This window comes from Macrobrachium nipponense, chromosome 13, assembly GCF_015104395.2.
Source record: "Macrobrachium nipponense isolate FS-2020 chromosome 13, ASM1510439v2, whole genome shotgun sequence".
In the NCBI taxonomy this organism is placed as follows: domain Eukaryota; kingdom Metazoa; phylum Arthropoda; class Malacostraca; order Decapoda; family Palaemonidae; genus Macrobrachium; species Macrobrachium nipponense.
The window spans coordinates 78576737-78596679 of record NC_087206.1 but is presented as its reverse complement, the minus strand read 5'-3'; the positions used below and the strand labels follow the sequence as shown (position 1 = coordinate 78596679).

Sequence of the window (19943 nt, the reverse complement as noted above, 5' to 3'; positions counted from 1 at the left end):
AAAGCTATTTGAAAAATGAAGCAAAACACAGGCAGCAACTTACCAAAACAAATTAGTGATGACTCCAGTGGAAAATCTGAACTTTGACACCTCAAGTGGGTGGCTACTGTAGATTAGAACAACCAATAAGACTCATCTAGGCGTGGCACAGGAAGTAAGGAAAGCCACTCAAGAAGAAGTAGGGTGTATCCTAGTAGTAATTAAGGAGGAACTCAAATTGAGAAGTTAGGTTCAGACTTCACTAGTTCACTTGAAGTCTGAGAAAAGATCAGTTAAGAACGAAGCACTGGACGGATAGGTTGTGTGTGTAAATTCTCTGTATCCTGTGTTTTCTGTGTAGTGTACTGACAGTGAAACTTATGTTTTATAATAATAAGTAAGAGTCCATCCCAGTACCCAAGCTATAACTCCTGGGAGACTGGATAAATGAAAGGAAATGAATTAGTATGATTTCAGAATCTACAGAAGTCCAGTGTAAGTAATCCACAAGAGAACCATATGTCCCTAAGAAAAGAAAAACTCAACTACAAGCAATAAAGATGGAGGTTATCCCATATAACAAATATTAACCTAAACAAATACAACCAAGGCTACCGAAGAAAGACTGACTAATAATAAAGAGAAGGAAAAAAAAAGAAAGTCGCAACAAAAAGAAATATATATTTTCTTGGAATAAAACACTCCCTTACTGTGACAGGCAATTAATCAATGATGTTTAAAATCTTTAATAAAGTATTCCATCTTATGTCATCCCTTGAAGTATCACTGAATAGAACTTCTCCAGCAGAGCATCATCAGGCGAGATGTGGATAGGACTGGAGGAGTGCTAAGTATGCTATGATAGAATTATTGTTATAAAACCTCAACGTATATAGAATGAAGCGCCCACGCCTCGATCCTTCTAAGCCTTTTTCTTTCACGTATCTCCACTCTGTCTTGTCAAAGGTAGATCTTACTTGATTAATCTTACACGAAAAGAAGCAGCCCAGTAGTTTCAGGTAAATGTAGACCGAAACTGTGGGATTTGCTATAGCAAAGTCCACCTAGCTTTGCAGTTAAACCCCGCCCACTGCACGCCAGTGATTGGCTAGCTCTCTAAGGGGAAATGACGTCACAATAGTTAACAGTCCAAATGATTACCAGTACGGATTTGACTCCTTTCGGTAATGTTGAATCTCTTGTACAAATATCAGTCTGTCCTTCAGCAACCAAAGTTATAAGACTAATAAATTAAGATGCTCCTATGATCTGTTTTCCTTTTGGGCTGATGCATTTTATCATCCTTTCTTTACAGAGCGTATGTTTATTGTATGTTTGTCTTGCAAAAAATTGTGACAAAACTGTTCATAGCACGGAATACTCTCTACACGTATCAAAAGCAATATAATATTTCTTGTAAATAACCTTCCTTGGGTTCGTAGTCTTTTTATTCGTTATGTTACACTACTGAACTTCGCTAATGAAGGAGTAATCTTTGTTTACCTGCTCTTAATTTCTACCTTTCATGGTGTCATCAAGTTTTTATACTTCAGTTTACTCTCCGGGGCCTTATCCGATCGTCAAGAAGGTCTTCGCGTGATTGTCTGCAATCCTTTCTGTTTTGATTTGAAACATATTCTCCTAGGTAATGGAAATTATTTTAATTCTACGCATGATTATAAAAGAGCAGTTTGGTCTAGAACGGTTTTATCTTTTTATACTTTAGTTTATCCTCTGACACCTTATCCGATTGTCAAAAAATCCTTCGCATAATTGTCCACAATCCTTTCTATTTGTATTTGAAGTCTGCATTCTCTTAAATTAGGGAAGTTATAATATAGTTCTACGCATGGTTATAAAGTGGTTTGTTCGGGAACGGCTCCATCAAGTTTTTATACCTTAGTTTACCCTCCGGCGCCTTATCCAATTGTCTAAAAATCCTTCGCATAATTGTCCACAATCCTTTCTATTTTGATTTGAAGTCTGCATCCTCCTAAATAAGGGAAGCTATTATAATTCTACGCATGATTATAAGTGCAGTTTGCACTGCAACAGTTTCGTCAAGTTTTTATACATTAGTTTATCCTCCCGCTCCTTATCCAATTGTCAAAAAATCCTTCGCATAATTGTCCATAATCCTTTCTATTTTGATCTGAAGTTTGTATTCTCCTAAATAATGGAAGTTATTATAATTCTGCACATGATTATAAGTGCAATTTGCTCTGGAACGGTTTCATCAAGTTGTTCTAGTTTACTCTCCGGCGCCTTATCCCATTGTCAAAAAATGCTTCGCATAATTGTTCACAATCCTTTATATTTTGATTTGAAATCTGTATTCTCCTAAATAAGGGAAGTTATAACAATTCTACGCATGATTATAAGTGCATTTTGCACTGCAACGGTTTCGTCAAGTTTTTATACTTTAGTTTACCCTTCGGCGTCTTATCCTATTGGCAAAAAATCCTTCGCACTCATGATTGTCTACAATCCTTTCTATTTGTATGTGAAGGCTGTATTCTCCTAAATAAGGGAAGTTATTATAATTCTACGCATGATTATAAGAGCAATTTGCTCTGCAACGGTTTCATCTGGCGCCTTATTTATCCCATTGTCAAAAAATCCTTCGTATGATTGTCCAGAATCCTTTCTATTTTGATTTGAAGTCTGTATTCTCCTAAATAAGAGAAGTTATAATAATTTTACGCATGATTATAAAATGCCCTGCAACGGAGCGGTCGAGGGGGAGGACCGTCGCAAGCAAAGTCGCGCCCAGCGAAACCAAGAAGAAGAGTCCGACTGAGAAATTTGTGAAGTTCGCCAGACGAAAAATTGAAGGGTCTTCTGCAATTCGTGTGGTGCATCACACACACATATACTAACCGTGGATGTGATTTCCTACGAGGGAGGCGAGTCGCGTCGTACCTCGGGAACGTCAAATTTCCGTCTACTCATGTTCCGGCACACCTTAAATAGACAGTATGACCCCCTCAACAACAGTCTATTTTATACGCTCGCCAAAGGTACCTACTACTACTGACTGAGACCACCTATTGAAGGTGTCCTCTATTGCAATGCAGGATGTGTGTGATTGATCACTTGTATCGCTTGCTCTCATCCTTAATTTGTTTGATGTGTCTCCACAGGGAATAAATTGTATTTGTTTATGGCTTTATGCCCTTTAAAGGTGTATTTGGGGGTATCCTACGATTATTGGTAATAGGCTATTGTCTTTATTGTTACTACTAAATCTTACCTCGATACGAACACTAGTAATATCTAGGTTATTTTTCCTCACTGTTAAATCGTATTTGTTGGCATTTCCATTTTTATGGTTGCAGACTCCTTATTTTTATATGTTTTCCTTGCGAAAACGAGTGGAAAAACAATTTTGGGTGTGATTAAAATCAGTGCCCAAGTTATAGAATTTGTAAGACATGATAAAGTCTCTCCGATGTGGAACTAGTGTCGTCAGTGCACCTCATGCAGTGCACTGTAGGCATTACTCTAGGTTTCTTTGCATTGTCCCTTCACCCCCTATACTATAGTAGGTAGGAGCTATGCTATCTGCTTCGACCCCTTTCATTTATTTTAGAATTTTACCTCCTTTTGTATTCTTTCTTCCATCCATCCTCCTAACGACCGTTTCATAGTGCAACTTTGAGGTTTTCCCTCTCTTACACCTTTCAAAACTTTCTACTGTTAATTTCCATTTCAGCACCGAATGACTTCATAGGCTAGGTCCCAGTGCTTGGCCTGCAGCCTAGATTTCAATCTATTCTCTACGGTAACAATCGCCATAAAAGGTCGCCAAGACTGTTATTGGGCCACAGCCTTACCTAACCTAGCGTCCTAGGTCGCACCCTCTTACCCAGTGTGACCTAGAGTGCTACAGAAGCCAAAGAATAAATGACATGGGATGCATCCTAACGTAACCTCAGCACAGAGATATTAGATATATTGTTTACAAATGAAGGTTTTTTTGCGTAAGCATTATAGGAAAAGGTGTAGTATAGGCTAGCTATTGTGCAGTATAGGTGAGAACACTTGACAAATTTACTGAAATGTGAGATTTATCACTATGTTTTTGTAGTAAACCCTTTAGAGCGACAGGTACATACTGAACATGTCTCCTGTTAATTTCTGTCATAATGCTGGTTGACCTCATAGGTCCAAGAAATTGGCCTTTTACCTAAATTCTATATTCTATTCAATAGTACTTCTTATTAAATATGAAATACATCAATAAACATCTCCACACAAGGCAGCCATTTTTAACTGAAGCAACTGTCATGAATAATGGAAGGAGTATAAAAACATAAGACTATGTTATCATAAGAATGAATGATATGAAGTTTTATTTGGTTGGAAATGGTAGGCAATTGACAGAAAAACAAAATAGAGCCAACTAAAAATAATGTCAACCAATTTTCAACATCATTGATTTTGCCAAAAAATGCTAAATTATTTTTTATCACTTTTGTAACCAACTGTAAGTGCTTTTATTTGCTGTTAGATACACAAAGTTGGTAGGTTGACTTGGGTTCAATATTGGTTGAGTACCTGTGTATTTATTGTAATTGTGTCGACAATAGTTTTGCCTCCAACCTATTTCATTCCTTTCACCTACTGTGTACCTCCCTTCATATTTTTCTTCCATCTTACTTTCCACCATCTTACTTCCCACCATCTTACTTCCCACCCTCGGTAGATCTAGGGTACTTATCCGCAGCGGCCTAGACTATGGCAGTGGCTGTTTTTCTAGGCAGTTTTACCCACTGAACAAGAATTTTAAGTAATATTTATTCGGACGACTGTAATTAACCCCCAGGGGCCAGTACTAAACACGGCGAAATACATTGGACTCCCCAATCCCTGGTAGATGTCGTATCCGCGGTTACGTTCCTTGCAGCCCGTGCGGAGTGCTTCTGTAGAAATACCCCCACCCTCTTCTAACAAATATGCCATAGTGCAGATATGAGGTTTTCCTCCTGTTACACCTTTGTACCCTTTGGCTGTCGGTTTGCCTTTCAACACCAAATGACCTCATAGGTCCCAGTGCTTGGCCTTCGGCCTAAATCTTATATTCTATTCTATGGTAGTTTTAAAGTGGAATTTGGTTGCATTGCTTACTGGCAGAGTTTATACACTGTGTTATTTCCAGTACGCAGGGGATTTTTAACAAAAATATATGAACTAAAAATTTAACACATATCTTTCAATAAATTAAGTAAATTTTCATACACAGAAGAACAAATTTTATTTAACTTCATTGTTGTTGTTTATTTCCTAGTATCTGTTATTACTGTCACTGATGCAACATTATAAGTTAAGAGCTGAGATTGTACAGTTCAATCTGGTGTTTACGTTGTAAGTAGAAGGTTAAGGTGAAGTCAAGTCATTGCCTGACCATCATAATACAAAAGAGTAAATGGACAACAGAACATTAACAATAATAGAGATACAAAAGAAAAACTACAATGCAATCAATTTTGACCCCATAGGGAGCTAATATCATCAATGTACCTCAAGCATTGCACTGTAGCCATTACTTAAGGTTCTTTGCAGTGTCCTGTCGGCCCCTAGCTGCAACCCCTTTTATTCCTTAACTCCACGACTATCTCCTTTAACTCCATGTCTATCTTGCTGTCCACCCTCTCCTATCATTTCAAAGTACAACTTCAAGGTTTTCCTCCTGTTAGATCTTTCAAACCTTTCTACTCTCAATTTCTCTTTAATAGGTCCCAGCTCTTGGCTTTTGGCCTAAATCCTGTATTCCTTTTTATTCCAGTAAATTTTGAAAAGATTAAAACAAAGGACCAAAACAAGGATTATATTGAAACCCTTGTAGTGGAAATGAAGTATTACTTGTACTGTTTCTGTCCAGTGTTAGTTCCTTAGTTTGATAAGAATACATTTTGATATCCACGGCTTCTCAGTGGCATGTGGGCAGGTGAAGAGCATGAAATTTTTGAGAGGAGATTATGTTTTACATTTTTTATGGCAGTGTACATAAAGGATAGCAGCTTTAAGCAGTAGAGTATTAACAGTTACTACTGAATCCATAGTACTGACATTTCTTTGCTCAGCAAACAGCAACTTGAGACTTTTTGTACTATACTGAACATGAACCTATGTATTCCATATTGTAGTATATTAAACAAGTAACCATTTGTTGAACACTGAGGAATTGGCTTCTGCTCATTTATTTTAATTCAATCCCGAGAGTTTACATAAGCCTATCTGTGCAGTCAGTAATCCAGGAGGCACACTGTATAATGAAGAGGAAGAAAAACACTCCTTCATAGGCCACACATCCTGGAAACTCTGCACCACCAGCGATTGCTATTCACTCCCTTGTGAATGTCTCAGCCTCAGCTGACTTTACATTGCTGTCTCATGTTTTGGAGGATTTTATCCACATCAACTTGTATTCTTTTATTTTTTCTTCAATTCTTTGGTTCTTTAATGGAGCTTTTTTTTGCATGGAAGAGATTAATGATAAAAAGTTTTGCTCTTGATTGAGCTTATAGGTGTCAGTGATGCCAATTACTTTAAGATTCATAACTTTAGAATGTTTACTGTATAGGTAGGCTCATGTGTTTGCATTAATAAAATAGGTTTGATTTAGAAAATAATTTTAAATTTTCAAAATTTTATTGATTGAATCTGATTGTGTTGACAAGCAAAGAATGGGTGCAGACTTAATTTCCAACATTTTATCTTGTGAACTGGCACCTTTGTGATAAGACTTGTTACCTGCTTTTTATTCTATTTAGAATAATGAATCTATTTAGATTAATGAAATGTTTTTAGGAATTACAGTACTGTATTTCTTCAGTTACAACAATCCTAAAATTGCAAATTACATAAGATAAAATGTTCTTCCCCTTCAAAATTAATTTTGGAGTATTTTAATTATATTTCAAGTAAGAAAATGTTTTCTTCCTGTTTTCATGTAAACTGCTGCACTACTATCCTTATTATCAACCTGGTCATTTTCAGGCAGTGAATCTTTGCTACAACGAATGTCCCTTATGCAAGTTATGGACGTCCACCGGGGTTGTGTCAATACTGTCGTATGGGATGAGCCAGGGAACCTTTTGCTCTCAGGATCTGATGACCAGAATCTCGTCATATGGTTAGTGTATCATGCTTGTTTCTTTTAATTTTGTAATTTGCTTCCGGGCATCAAGATATTGGAGGTCAGGACATTCTACATATCAGAGGTTGTTTCCCTTTCTTTAAATTGATATTAGTACTATGACCATAGCTTTCAAGACATTCGTGAATATCCCTGTAGGTATTACTTAAGGTTCCTTGCAGCATTCCTTTGGTCTGTAGCTACAGCTCCTTTCACTGTAGCTACGTTTATATTTGCTTTCGTCCATCATACTTCCACCCTCTCCTAACAATTGATTCATGCTGCAACTGCAAGGTTTTCCTCCTGTTACACCTTTCAAACCTTTTTACAAACCTTTTTATTGTCAGTTTATGTTTTAGCTCTGAATGACCTCACAGGTTCCAGTGCTTGGCCTTAGGCCTAAATTCTATTTTGTTCATGAAACTTACTTGGCAGATATATATATAGCTGTATTCTCCGAAGTCCGACAGAATTTCAAAACTCGCGGCACACGCAGTGGGCGGCCAGGTGGTAGTACCCATTCCCGCCGCTGGGAGGCGGATATCAGGAACCATTCCCATTTTCTATTCATATTTTTTCTGTCGCCGGTCGGTAAACACCTGTTTACAGACCTCCGCCCAGGATTTTTGGATTTTGACTCGTTATAAGTATCTGGATTGACTTTTGGTTTTGACTCTGGATGTTGGATTGGCATACGCGATAGTGGACTGTTTTTGGATTTTTGGATTGGCTTTTCTATGAACGGTGATGTCGGGATCAAGTTCAGTGAGCTTCAGAGTGTGTGTGAGAAGTGATTGCAAGGTGAGGCTACCGAAATCATCGGTAGACCCCCACACAGTATGTATGGGGTGTAGGGGGCATGTTTGTTTGCTGGTTGATCGTTGCATTGAATGCAAAAGTTTGACTGAGGATGAATGGAAGGTGTATGAATCCTATCGCCGTAAGTTGGAGCGCGATAGGATCAGGAGGGCTTCCTCCAAGAGCGGTTCTACGAAAGGTAAGGGAAGTAACATTTCTCCTATTCTAACACCAGTAGAATTTGCTTCACCTAATCCTGTGTTGTTGCCTGAGGGCCCTAGTTCTGTGTCTGGAGAAGGTAATGCCCTTTCTCTGATTCTAGAGTCATTACGCACTCTAGAGTCCAAAGTGTGGCCCTTGAAAACGGCTCGAGTAAGTGTGTGATCGTGCCCCCTAGTGTTGTGGAGGGGGCGTCAGATCGGCCCCATAATGCCTCTAGGTCTAGACCTCTGTCGGACTCCCAGAACTCAGGGAGTGGGCATGTCGAAAGGCCGCAAGAGGGTTACGGGGGCTCCCCACCGATCTGGCGTCCCGTTCCCTTCGGCAGGACCTGTTGCTTCTTCCAGGCTGCCAAGGAGCGTGCTCAGGCTCGCATCCTTAAGGACTGTTTTTCGTCCTCCGAGGCGCCCTCCCCGCGCAAGGGGTGGAGCGCTCGGAGTGACTCGCGTCCGTTTGAAAAGGACTTTTCCTAGGGAGGACGCTTTACGTCCCCTCTCTCCGCTCTCGTTGCGGTCTTCGCCTGCGTCGTATGACGCGTTTCCTCCTCAGAAGAGAGGTAGGACGTCGTCCGAGGACGTCGTCCGAGGACGACGCTGAGAAGCGCTTCTCTCGCGCCTCGGAGAGGCAGGTTGCTGTACCTTTGAGAAGGAAGGAGGCGTCCCCCCGCCCCTCGTCTTCTCGCAGGCGCAGCCCTTCACCTACGAAGAGTATTCTTGCGTCGCTTCAAGACCAATTGTCGGCCTTAATGGCTCGGAAGACTCGCCCAGCAACAGTTGAGCCTAAAACGTAGGAAGGACGCTAGACTGCCTGTCAAGAGGACGAGGCAGTCTCCTTCTCCGTCTCCTCGTCGTCTCTGTCTCTTTGCCCGCACGCACGTCAGGACGCCTTTGAGGACGCTCGACAGGACGCCTTGGAGGACGCTTTTGAAGACGCTCGCAGGACGCTTTGGAAGACTATCGTCGGGATGTTTTGCTTGACGCTTTGCCTGTGGAGAAGGCTTTCGAGAGCGCTCAGAAGGACGCTTTGAAAGCGAAAGCTGGACGCTTGAGCGTGAAACGTAAGGACGCTCTCGAGAGAGACTAAGAGTAACCTCTCTTGACGCGCAGCGTGGTCAGGACGCTCTTTCGTGGTTCGAGCTCTAAAGATCGACAGAAGGTCGTCGCTTTGAAGAGGCTAGATTTTAGTCTTCCTCGAAAGCCTTTGTTGAAGGCTAGACCCGTTGGGCGCACGCCCTCTCCAGAGGTTCAATCTCCTTTGCCTCTTCGGGAGGAAGGAGAGCTTAGTAGTCCGGCGGACTCAGTGGAGGAAGAACAGCCGTCAGTTTCGTCGGTTTCCGACTACAAGGTGCTGGTTCGTCTTTTACGTTCTTTGTTTGGTGAGAAGTTCCAGCCTGCAGCTCCTAAGTCTCCTCCCTCTCAGTTTTCGTCTTCGAAGTCGGGCAAGGTTTCGGAAGTGGTGGAGATGAAGACTTCCTTGTCCACTAAGAGAGCATTCAAGAAATTGCAGGATTGGATGGAACGTCGGAAGGATCAGGGCAAGTCGACTTTCGCCCTTCCTCCTTCAAGACTCAGTGGGAAAGGCGGCATTTGGTATGAGACCAAAGCTGAAGTAGAGTTAAGATCCCGTCTTCTTCCCAAGGGGGGGGACTTTGCTAGTCTGGTAGACGCCCAGAAGAGATCCTTTTATCGTCCGCTAAGATTTCATGGACACCAACGGAGATCGACCATCACATGAAAGGGCTGTTAAAGACTCTGGAAGTCTTTAAACTTCCTAGACTGGTGCCTAGGAGTCCTGGATCTTCAATCTAGGAGTCCTGATTCTTTGAGTCTGGGGAGCTGTCCAATGTGTTGTCATGCATGGACAAGGCTGTCAGGGATGGTCGGAGAGTTAGTGTCTCATTTCGGCACTGCTTTCCTCAGAAGAGAGCGCTTTTCTGCAATTTTACAGCGAGGTCTGTTTTTATGCATGACACTTACCTGGCAGGTATATATATAGCTGTATTTTCTGAAGTCCGACAGAATTTAAAAAACTTCCGACACACGCAGTGGTCGGCCAGGTGGTTAGTACCCATTCCCGCCGCTGGGAGGCGGGTATCAGGAACCATTCCCATTTTTCTATTCATAAATTTTCTGTCGCCGGTACTGAAAACACCTGTTTTCAGTACCTCCGGCTTAGGATTTTGGAAACTTCATTTGCCGCTAAGTATCCTAATTGTCTTTTATTTATTTCTTGGATTTGTGGCTAGGCATACGCTATCTTAAATTGATTTGAATTTGATTCATTTTTGCATAAGATATCTGAATCTAGTTAGGCTAGTTTCAGAGGGTGTTGTCTGCAAAGATAGGGTGTGGCTACCGAAAGCTTCGGTAGTTCCGCACTTGGGGGGCGCAATTAATCAGTAAACATGTCTATTTCCGTAAGGAAAAAGTATGATTCGTATGTACACAATTAATCAGTAAACGTGTCTAATTCCGTAAGGAAAAAGTTTGTTTAGTATGTAGCAATTAATCAATTACGAAAGTCAGGGTAGTGATACTGCTAACCTTCCGGTAGACTTTATTTTGCCTAACGCTGTAGTATGGCCTATGGGTTATGACTATGTCTGCGAGAGGTGATCGCTCTCCTTCATTGTTGTGAAGAGTGCTACTTCTGTTTTTGTTACGCCTAACCCTGTAATGTTGCCTTCGGGCCCTAAAACAGTGTCTGTAGAGGTTATTGCCCTTTCTCTTATACTATTTCGATTCGTAACTTAGAATCGAAAGTGCTTGCTTTAGAGAGCAATAGTGAAGTGGCTAAGTGTGAGTGACAGTGCCCCTTGTGTAGTGGAGGGTGCGTCAGATCGGCCTTATAACGCCTCTAGGTCTAGACCTCTGTCGAACTCCCAGAACCAAGGGAGAGGGCATGTCGAAAGCCGAAGGAGGGTTACAGGGAACCCCACCGATCTGGCGTGCCTTCGGCAGTTTCTGATGAAAATCCCCAGACTGCCAAAGTGCGTGCACATGCACGAATCCTGAAGGATTGCTTCTCGTCCTCCGAGGCGTCCTCCCCGCACAAGGGTTGGAGCTCTCGGAAGGACTCGCGCCCTCTAAGAAGCTTTATAGAAGAGGACGCTTCACGTCCCTTCTCCCTCGTTATGTGTTTCAGTGAGAAGTAAGAAGGCGAAAGTTGCCTGATCACGTGTACTTCTTTCCACCAAGAAATAGGAAAAAGAAGGCAGTTTCTCTCGCTTGTTTTGACGCCTGTCAGGAGCGTGACGCTTTTCTGCACGCTTATTTTTGGACGATCAGCTTGAACAGGACGCTCGATGGACGCACTCACCAGTGGACGCCGAGCGTCCTCGCCAGTGGCCGCCGAGCGTGCACCAGGACGCCGAGCGTCCTCGCCAGTGGACGCCGAGCGCGCACCAGGACGCGAGCGTCCTCGCCAGTGGACGCTGAGCGCGCACCAGAATGTTTCTGTTGAACTCTTCAAGCTCTTGTTTAAGATTTGAGCCTCAAGAAAGTGAACAGAACTTCGTCTTCGAAACCCAGCAAGACCTCGGGTTTCGTGAATTCAAAGAGGTCTCTGTCAATATTATATTGCTTTTCGCAAAGGTGGATGGAGTTAAGGAAAGCTCAAGGGAAGATCTCGTTTCTCTACCTCAGTCAAGACTTTGAGATAAGACAGTTACGGGTTATGTAAAGGCTCGACGTCCTGAACGTCAGGATTTTCGGCAACGTTCAGTAGGATTCTTGCAAAGGCACTCATCAAAAGGACGCTCTTCAGGAAAGCGCAAGACAGGACTTCCTTTGCCATACTGCCAATAAATTTAAAAGCTTTTTTAGACCATCTGAAAGGGTTTTTTCAGATGATAGATTTTGTTAGTTTTCTAGTCGAGACTTCCATGCCGATTGAGCATCGTCGTTCTACCTACCGTAAGCCCAGTCTCTTAACAGGATTCTTGTCCCTTCCTTGTTTGAGACGGGAATCGAAAATAAAAGGCTCGACTTCCTGGATTACGTTTTGTCAATTCACAGTGACTTTCCCCATTGACAATATACTATCGTTTTGTCAAGTAAGTGGGTCTCCCCTCATTGACAAAATATCTCTCTGTACCGTTAATGGGTTAGTTTCTCATTGACAAACATCTCATTAACTTGATATTGCGTAAGCGAATAAGGACAAGGTTCGGAAGAGCTCTCCTTCCTCATTCGCAGACTCGTACAAGAAATAGACTGGTAGACTACGTCAATGAACGCTTATGTCCAGTATCTTAAGAAGCTTGAGCTGTCCTGCTTCGATTCTCTAAGTTTTGTTCATGAAACACTTGCCTGTCAGATATGTATGTAGCTGTATTTCCGAATTCAGCTATATATGTCTGCCAGGTAAGTATGAACAAACTTTATTGTGATATAATAAAATTTTTTTGCCTTGCGTTATTTTACTACTGGTTGGTTCAAGTCATACACGCTTGCTGTAGTTACCTCTTCGGATGGCAACCGAGAGGTATGTCTACTATTTTAAGGACATTTAATCAGTCACTCCCTGCAGCCTTCCAGGAGTTTCCGATTTATCTTTTTACTGTTGTATGGTAGTGTTTCTGACGACACAAAACGCATCTATATATTTAGCGTTTTCTGTTTCGCTTAAAAATATACCAGCTTGAGAGTCTCTTTTTGTTCAAAAAATAAACGGACCTATTTCTTCGTAGAATAAGGTAGCTGGCAACCCAGACATAAAGTTTAAGAGACGACGTTCGTAGCTGCTGGCTGCTGCTGTGTCTGACTGTCCAAGTTCAACCGAGCCAGTAACAGATCGTGCGCTGTCATGCGCGGTAGGTTACGTCTCTCTCTCCTGCGGGGTTGACTGACTAACCGTATCTCTGTGCTGGCGGTTACGTCTCTCCTGCGGGATTGACTGACTAACTGTATCTCTGTCCTACAATCACGGACTTTAGCCTAAGATTGAGGGGATTTCTTACGTGAATGAATAAACGTTGCATTAGTTTTTGCCTTACTATGTTCAACAGAGTTATCTCTTAATCCTTTCGGTGCTCGTTACCGCACGGTATAGAACTACGAGTCTACCGCAACATTGCACTTTTATATGCTCTCCTGCTTAGGCAAAGCGCAGCCTTATAGGGAAGTAAGCATACTCGGGGAGGGAATGGATGAGCTTGCTGGGGACCATTTCCTTCCTGAAGAAGTTTGTTTCCCCGAATAGACTGCAATTCAGACCACAGTTTTTACTACCGGGAAACTGAAATATTATTCAAGATCTAGGAATTATTCTGAACATCTCTCAGTGCGTCATGATAGAAGGAGGTGCCGGACATCTGGATAGTGTTTCAGATGTCCTGGATCTTAATCTGAAAGAAGTAAATGCAATTCGGTCGTCCCTCCAGTCCTCGAAACGAGTTTTTGGAACCAGTGGTCCACATCAACTCTGATATTCCACAGCTCTCTCATATCTTAAGAAGTATCTTCTCTCGGTCCCTGCTCGAGTTTACGAGAAAGAGCCTATTATAACAACAGGCGTAGAATGTAACGATCATCTAGAGGTTCATTACAGGATTGCAAAGTCCGTACGAATCGTCTCGATAGATTACTAACATGCTAGGTATTTTAATTAAGTGGTGTTCTTTTTATGGTTGTCTGAGAGGGTTATTTCCTCTTCAGTATGTGAAGTGTAATGTGTTACGTTAGCTTTGTGTGTGGTTTCAGGTGGTCTAACTTATCCTAGCATGAATGCCCCTGGTAAGAGAGGGCTAGGGTTTCCTGTCAACAAATTGGTCACGTCCAGTTGTCAGACCCTTGTTGTTAGCTTTCTCAACAAACAGGTCACATCCTAGTTGAGAGCTACTAAGGTTTAGCAGGCTAAGAGGCAGGACCTACGAAGTCAGCTACCTTAGCAGGTAAGGAACTTAATAAATAATTAAAAAATTAGTTAATTTTTGAATTATGACGATATTGCTGTCTGTGACCCACCTCCAAATGTGTCAATCAGCTATATATATACCTGCCAGGTAAGTGTCATGCATAAAAATGATATTGTTATGATACAATAAAGTTTTATGCATACTTACCTGGCAGGTATATATAATTAAATTCCCACCCTCCTCCCCTCAGGAGACAGGGTTCAGAGAAAATCTGAGGAAAACGGGAATACTAGTTCCAAGTACCAGCGCCCCGGGAACGTGGGGGAGATCACCTGAACTACCAGTGGTCTAGCGGTTGCCGAGAGTTTTTGAAAATTCTGCCAGTGCGAACAGACAACAGAGAATGTTGTTTTGACAGATTTGCATCTGTCAAACAACAAAGACCTTCACAATCATTGAGGTCTGTGGAATCTCGATTCTAGCTCACCATCTACTTTTTGTCTCGCCTGTTTTCTCGGAGTCAGACACTCGTGCGATGATCAGGCGACATATAGTAGCCCTGAGTTTTCTTATTGACAAGTCGATTGCGGACGACGTTGGGTTGCGTTGATACACCCCCAAGGTTTGCTTAGATTGAATCGCCCAGGCAGTCCAGACACTCATCCTTCAGCTGAGAATAGTGCCTTTTGGTCTTCAGGGTACAGCCTTGCTGTCCTTGATTCGTCTGACTGGTCAACTGTCGTTCACCTGACTTTAGTACAGACGTAGTCTGAAGTTCTTGATGTCAAAGCATTCGAACCTCTCCTGCCTGTTAACTTCTTGTATGTGATCAGGAAGGCCTTCTTCTAACCACCCTAGATACGACAAAGAGGGTTAGTGAGATTTTAAGCCATCGTCACAAGTTTTTGGCTTTAGAGAACACAAGGAGGTGTGCTCTCTAAGCCTTTCGTTATGGCCTAAGAATGGAAACCCTTTTTGTCCTTGGGCCAGGATCTTGGAAGCAAGGATGGCACAAGTTAGTGGGGAGGAGCCAGAGAGAGTCCTGTGCCCTGTCAGGTCTCTCAAGTTTTATCTACTTAAAATCAAGAAAGTCGAAGTCAGTCGGTCAATCTGCAATGTTCCGAAAAAGACCAGACTTGCCCATATCGAAGTACACCCTGGTTTTATCTGAATGCTCACAAGGTGTGCGCGCCGTCGGAAGCATTTCAACAGAGCATGGCACTCAGCAACATCCTGAGTACCATATTTTAGCAAAGCAACTCTGGGTTCACTTCACACTCCCTGCGAGATGTGAAGATGGCATATGAGATCTGCTGCTCGCTAGGGCCATACGTGTCTGCAGACACAATCTTGGGGGCAAGAAGTACTACTCATCCTATCCTGTAGAAAATGGTTAGGAAGAGCTCTTAATTTAGTTTGTGGAGTCGCTGACAACGGCGACTTCTTAACTCTGAAGCCTTAGTTAACACAGGCATTAACTTTCGGCCTAGGTTGGTCATAGGTGGTGATAGATATAATTATATATATATATTTTTTTATTTTAAACTTGGGCTTAGCCCGGCTACATGGTCTAGGTCATATGGTCTAGTCACATGTGGTCACGCCCCCTTTGTTGACAGATCATCTGGAGTGCACCATCTTTATAGGTCTCTACCGTCGCTGGTTCAACTCTCAGTAAAGCAGAAGCAGACTTGGGTTGACAGTCAATCACGAAGTCGGCTATGCTAACAGGTGGAACCCAAAGATGTAATCATCTGCATGCATTTGTGTCCCTTCAAAATCCTTCTATTCTGCCCTCTTCCCACCTCCACGGTGTGGTTGGTTTTCAAACTATGGTATATATATCTTGACAGGTAAGTTCATGAGCAAAATGATATTGTTATGATACAATAAAGTTTGTTCATACTTAACTGGCGAGATATATATATATTCAAGTACCCACCCACCTCCCCTCAGGGGAGGGGGACAGTGGAAAATGGAAAAATTATGAATAGAAAATGGGAATGGTTCCTGATACCCGCCTCCCAGCGGCGGGAATGGGTACTAACCACCTGGCCGACCACTGCGTGTGTCGGAAAGTTTTTAATTCTGTCGGACTTCAGAAAATACAGCTATATATATACCTGCCAGTAAGTATTGCATAAACTTTATTGTATCATAACAATATCATTTCTGCATCGCAGAAAGCAGAGCTTCTCTTTGCAACCTCTTTCGAGCCATCTCTTCCCCCAGGCTATGGTAAGGGACCTGGCAGTGAGCCTACAAGAGAAGGCTAACCCAGGATCTCTTGGCCCAGTCTTCAAGACGTCCCGCAGTCCCTACCACGTCGTCGTCTGGACGACCTCCTAGGAAGGTTAAACCCTTTCGTAGCGCGCCTCCCTCGAGAGCTGCTCCTCGAGGGATGAGGACTTGCAAGAGGAAGAGGTTCCTTCAAACCTAAATCCTCTAAGTGAGAAGAAAGTCCCTTCAGATGCCTGTCGGAGCCAGGCTAAAGTTTCTTTGCGGGTGCGTGGAGAAGAGAGAGATACAGATGCGTGGTCCCTCAAGATAGTGGAACAGGGGTACAAGATCCCCGCCCTTTGTGGACCCTCCTCCTCTTTCTACAACTCCCAGAGATCTTTCCCGTCGTATCAAGGGGAGAAAACATCAGGTTCTTTAGATCTTTTATTGATCAATGATCAATGAAAAGAGCGGTGGAGCAGGTCTTAGACCTGGGGTCACCAGGATACTACAACAGACTTTTCCTGGTACCAAAGCAGTCGTACGGGGGTGGCGTCCAGTCTTGGACGTAAGCAGCCTGAATCTTTTCGTAGAAAAGAAAATTCAAGATGAAACACCTCAGTCGGTTCTAGGAGCCTTAAGACCGGGCGACTGGATGGTGTCCTTGGACCTACAAGGACGCATACTTTCAACGGTGCCTATCCACCCTCTTTCAAGAAAGTTTCTGAGGTTTATGCTAAGGGACAAAGTTTGGCAATTCCGAGCCCTTTGTTTCGGTTTAAGCATGGCTCGATGGTATTTACCATGCTCATGAAAAACGTAGCGAGATGGTTACATTCTGCAGGAATAAGAGTGTCCCTGTATCTCGACGATTGGCTGATCAGAGCATCGTCAGAAGAAAGGTGTCCTGAAGGACCTTCACTTCACTTTGGCCTTGGCGAAGTCCCTGGGACTTCTGGTCAACCTCGAAAAGTCGCATCTGACCCCCCAACCACAGTCCATCGTGTATCTGGGGATTCAGATGGATTCAGTGGGCTTTTTCGAGCGTTTTCCGTCCCAGGAACGACAGCTGCAAGGCTTAGAGAGAGTTTCGGCCTTCCTGGGGAAGGAAGCTTGCTCGGCGAGGGAATATGGATGAGTCTGCTGGGAACCATTTCCTCGCTGGAAAAGTTTGTTTTTCCCTGGGAAGACTACACCTCAGACCTCTCCAGTTTTTCTTAGCAGACGAATGGAGAGTCAGAGAGGATCTGAATGCGACCCTTTTCATCACCAAATCGGTGAAGAACCATCTAAGATGGTGGCTAGATCCTCGGAAGTTTCGAGAGGGGGCTGTCCCTAAAGCTTCTGAGCCCAGACCTAGTGTTTGGTTTTCCGACGCCTCGGTGTCGGGATGGGGAGCAACACTGGGAGGGGAGGAAGTGTTCAGGCACCTGGAGGGGTGGAACAGGTGTCCTGGCACATCAATGTAAGGAACTAGCGGCGGTTTTTCTGGCGCTACAGTTCTTCCAACAAAAGGTTGCAGAGAAAGTAGTCCAAAGTCACTCGGACAACAACCACCAGCCCTTGCGTACCTAAAGAAGCAGGGAGGTACACACTTCCCGTCCTCTTTTTTTTATTTAGCGAGGGAGATTCTGCTGTGGGCAGATGCGAGACGGATAAGGTATCCTGACGAGATTTATCGCAGGAGTCCAGAACGTCAGAGCAGAACCTTCTCAGCCGACAAGATCAGATCCTGCGAGGAACTGGACGTTGCACCAGGACGTCTGTCGAGAGCTCTGGAGACTGTGGGGGTGTCCGTTAGTCGACCTATTTGCGACGTCGAGAACAAAGAGGTTGCCTCTTTATTGCTCCCCTGTGCTGGATCCGGGAGCAGTCGCGATAGACGCTCTGCTCTGGGACTGGCACGAACCTAGACTTGTATGCCTTCCCGCCATTCAAGATCAGGGGGTGGGGAAGTAGTAAGGAAGTTCGCGGCATCGGAGGGGACGAGGTTGACCCTGATCGCCCGATGTGGCCCGCGAAGGAATGGTTCACAGAGGTAATGTCATTCATCATAGACTTTCCGAGGAACTTGCCCTGGAGGAAAGATCTACTCAGACAGCCCCTACATTCGGCAAGATATCACCGAAACCTCTCCGCTCTGGGTCTGACTGCGTTCAGACTATCGAAAAGCTGGCCACAGAGCGAGAGGTTTTTCTAAAGCAGCTGCAAAGGCGATCGCCAATGCTAGGAGAACGTCCTCGAGAGCTGTTGACCAGTCGAAGTGGGCTTCCTTCAGGGCATGGTGTAGAAAGGAGGGAATTTCCTCTTCCACTACCTCTGTGAGCCAGATAGCCGATTTCCTGCTATTTTTTAAGGAATGTACAGAAGCTGGCTGTCCCGACCCATCAAGGGATATAAGGTAGTATGCTGTCGGCAGTCTTCCGTCACAGAGGACTAGACCTGTCTGATAACAGGGATCTTCACGATCTCCTGAGATCATTTTGAGATCCAATCCATACCTCAGGGCGAGGCCTCCTTCTTGGAACTTGGATTTAGTCCTTAGACTGTTAATGTCGAGTCCTTTCGAACCTCTACATGAAGCGTTCTCTTAAGGAACTTGACGGAAGAAGGCTCTTTTCCCTAACTGCTCTGGCGACGGCGAAGAGAGTTAGCGAAATCAGGCCATTTGTAAGAGAGTGGCTTAAAAAAAAAAAAACAAAGGGGGACAATGGTGTCTGCTCTTTGAGTCCCACTTTTCTTAGCAAAGAATGAAACCCGTCGACCCTTGGCCAAGGAGCTTTGAAATCAAGGGTATGACAAGCCTTGTGGCCAAGAACCTGAGAGAGTCCTGTGCCCTGTCAGGGCTTCTAAAGTTTTATGTCCACAAGACTAAAGAAGTACGAGGTCCCTCAGATAATCTCTGGTGTTCGGTTAAACGACCCGATTATACCATTATCCAAGAACGCATTGGCGTTCTTTCTGAGGGTACGTCATTAAAGAGGCTCATTCGTCTTCCACACAGATCGATTTGAGCCTCTTGCGAGTGAAAGCTCACGAGGTCAGAGCTGTCGCAACCTCGCTTGCCTTCCAAAGGAACATGTCGATCAAGGACATCCTTGACGCCACCTTTTGGAGGAGCAATTCAGTATTCGCCTCACACTACTTGAGAGATGTGAGAACGATATACGAGGACTGTTGTTCTCTTGGGCCATACGTTTCTGCAGACACAGTCTTGGGGGCTGAAGGTAGCTCTCTCCCTATCCCTTAGTTAGGTTTAGGTTAGTTTTTAGTTGTTGGTGGTTTTTGGTTGTGGTGAGGTTTTGGTGAAGACCTCCCATCTCTTAGCCTAGTGTTCAGGGGTCTTGGATAGTTGGTCAGGTGGTGGTCAGTTGCTTCGTTGCCCTCATTTGTATGGCTCTATGCTCTTGTCACATTGAGGTCACGTCCCCGTTGACAGGGCATCCAGAGCGCACCAGCACTACAGGTCTCCACCTGGCTGGCAACTCTGATTAAGCACAAGCAGGCTGAAGTGACAGTAATCACAGAGTCTACTTTGCTAACAGGTGAGGAACCAAGGTGTATATCATCTACTTAATTTAAGTTTTCCTACAAATCCTATTCTGTCTCTTCCCACCATCCGAAGGTGTATTCAGCTATATATATATCTGCCAAGTAAGTTTCATGAACAAAATGTTATTGTTATAATACAATTAAGTTTGTTCATACTTACCTGGCAGATATATATAA

At 43.6% G+C, this 19943-nt stretch overlaps 1 protein-coding gene across 1 annotated transcript in view; it reads left to right on the top strand.

Moving 5' to 3' along the window:
* The first annotated feature begins 2724 nt into the window (after positions 1-2724).
* Positions 2725-19943, top strand: part of LOC135225878 (DDB1- and CUL4-associated factor 6-like) — a 102951-nt gene continuing 85732 nt past the window's right edge. Inside the window, 2 exon segments of the mRNA XM_064265441.1 lie at positions 2725-2999; positions 6982-7117. Of these exon segments, the coding sequence (XP_064121511.1) occupies positions 2930-2999; positions 6982-7117 (206 nt within the window). The 5' untranslated portion in view covers positions 2725-2929.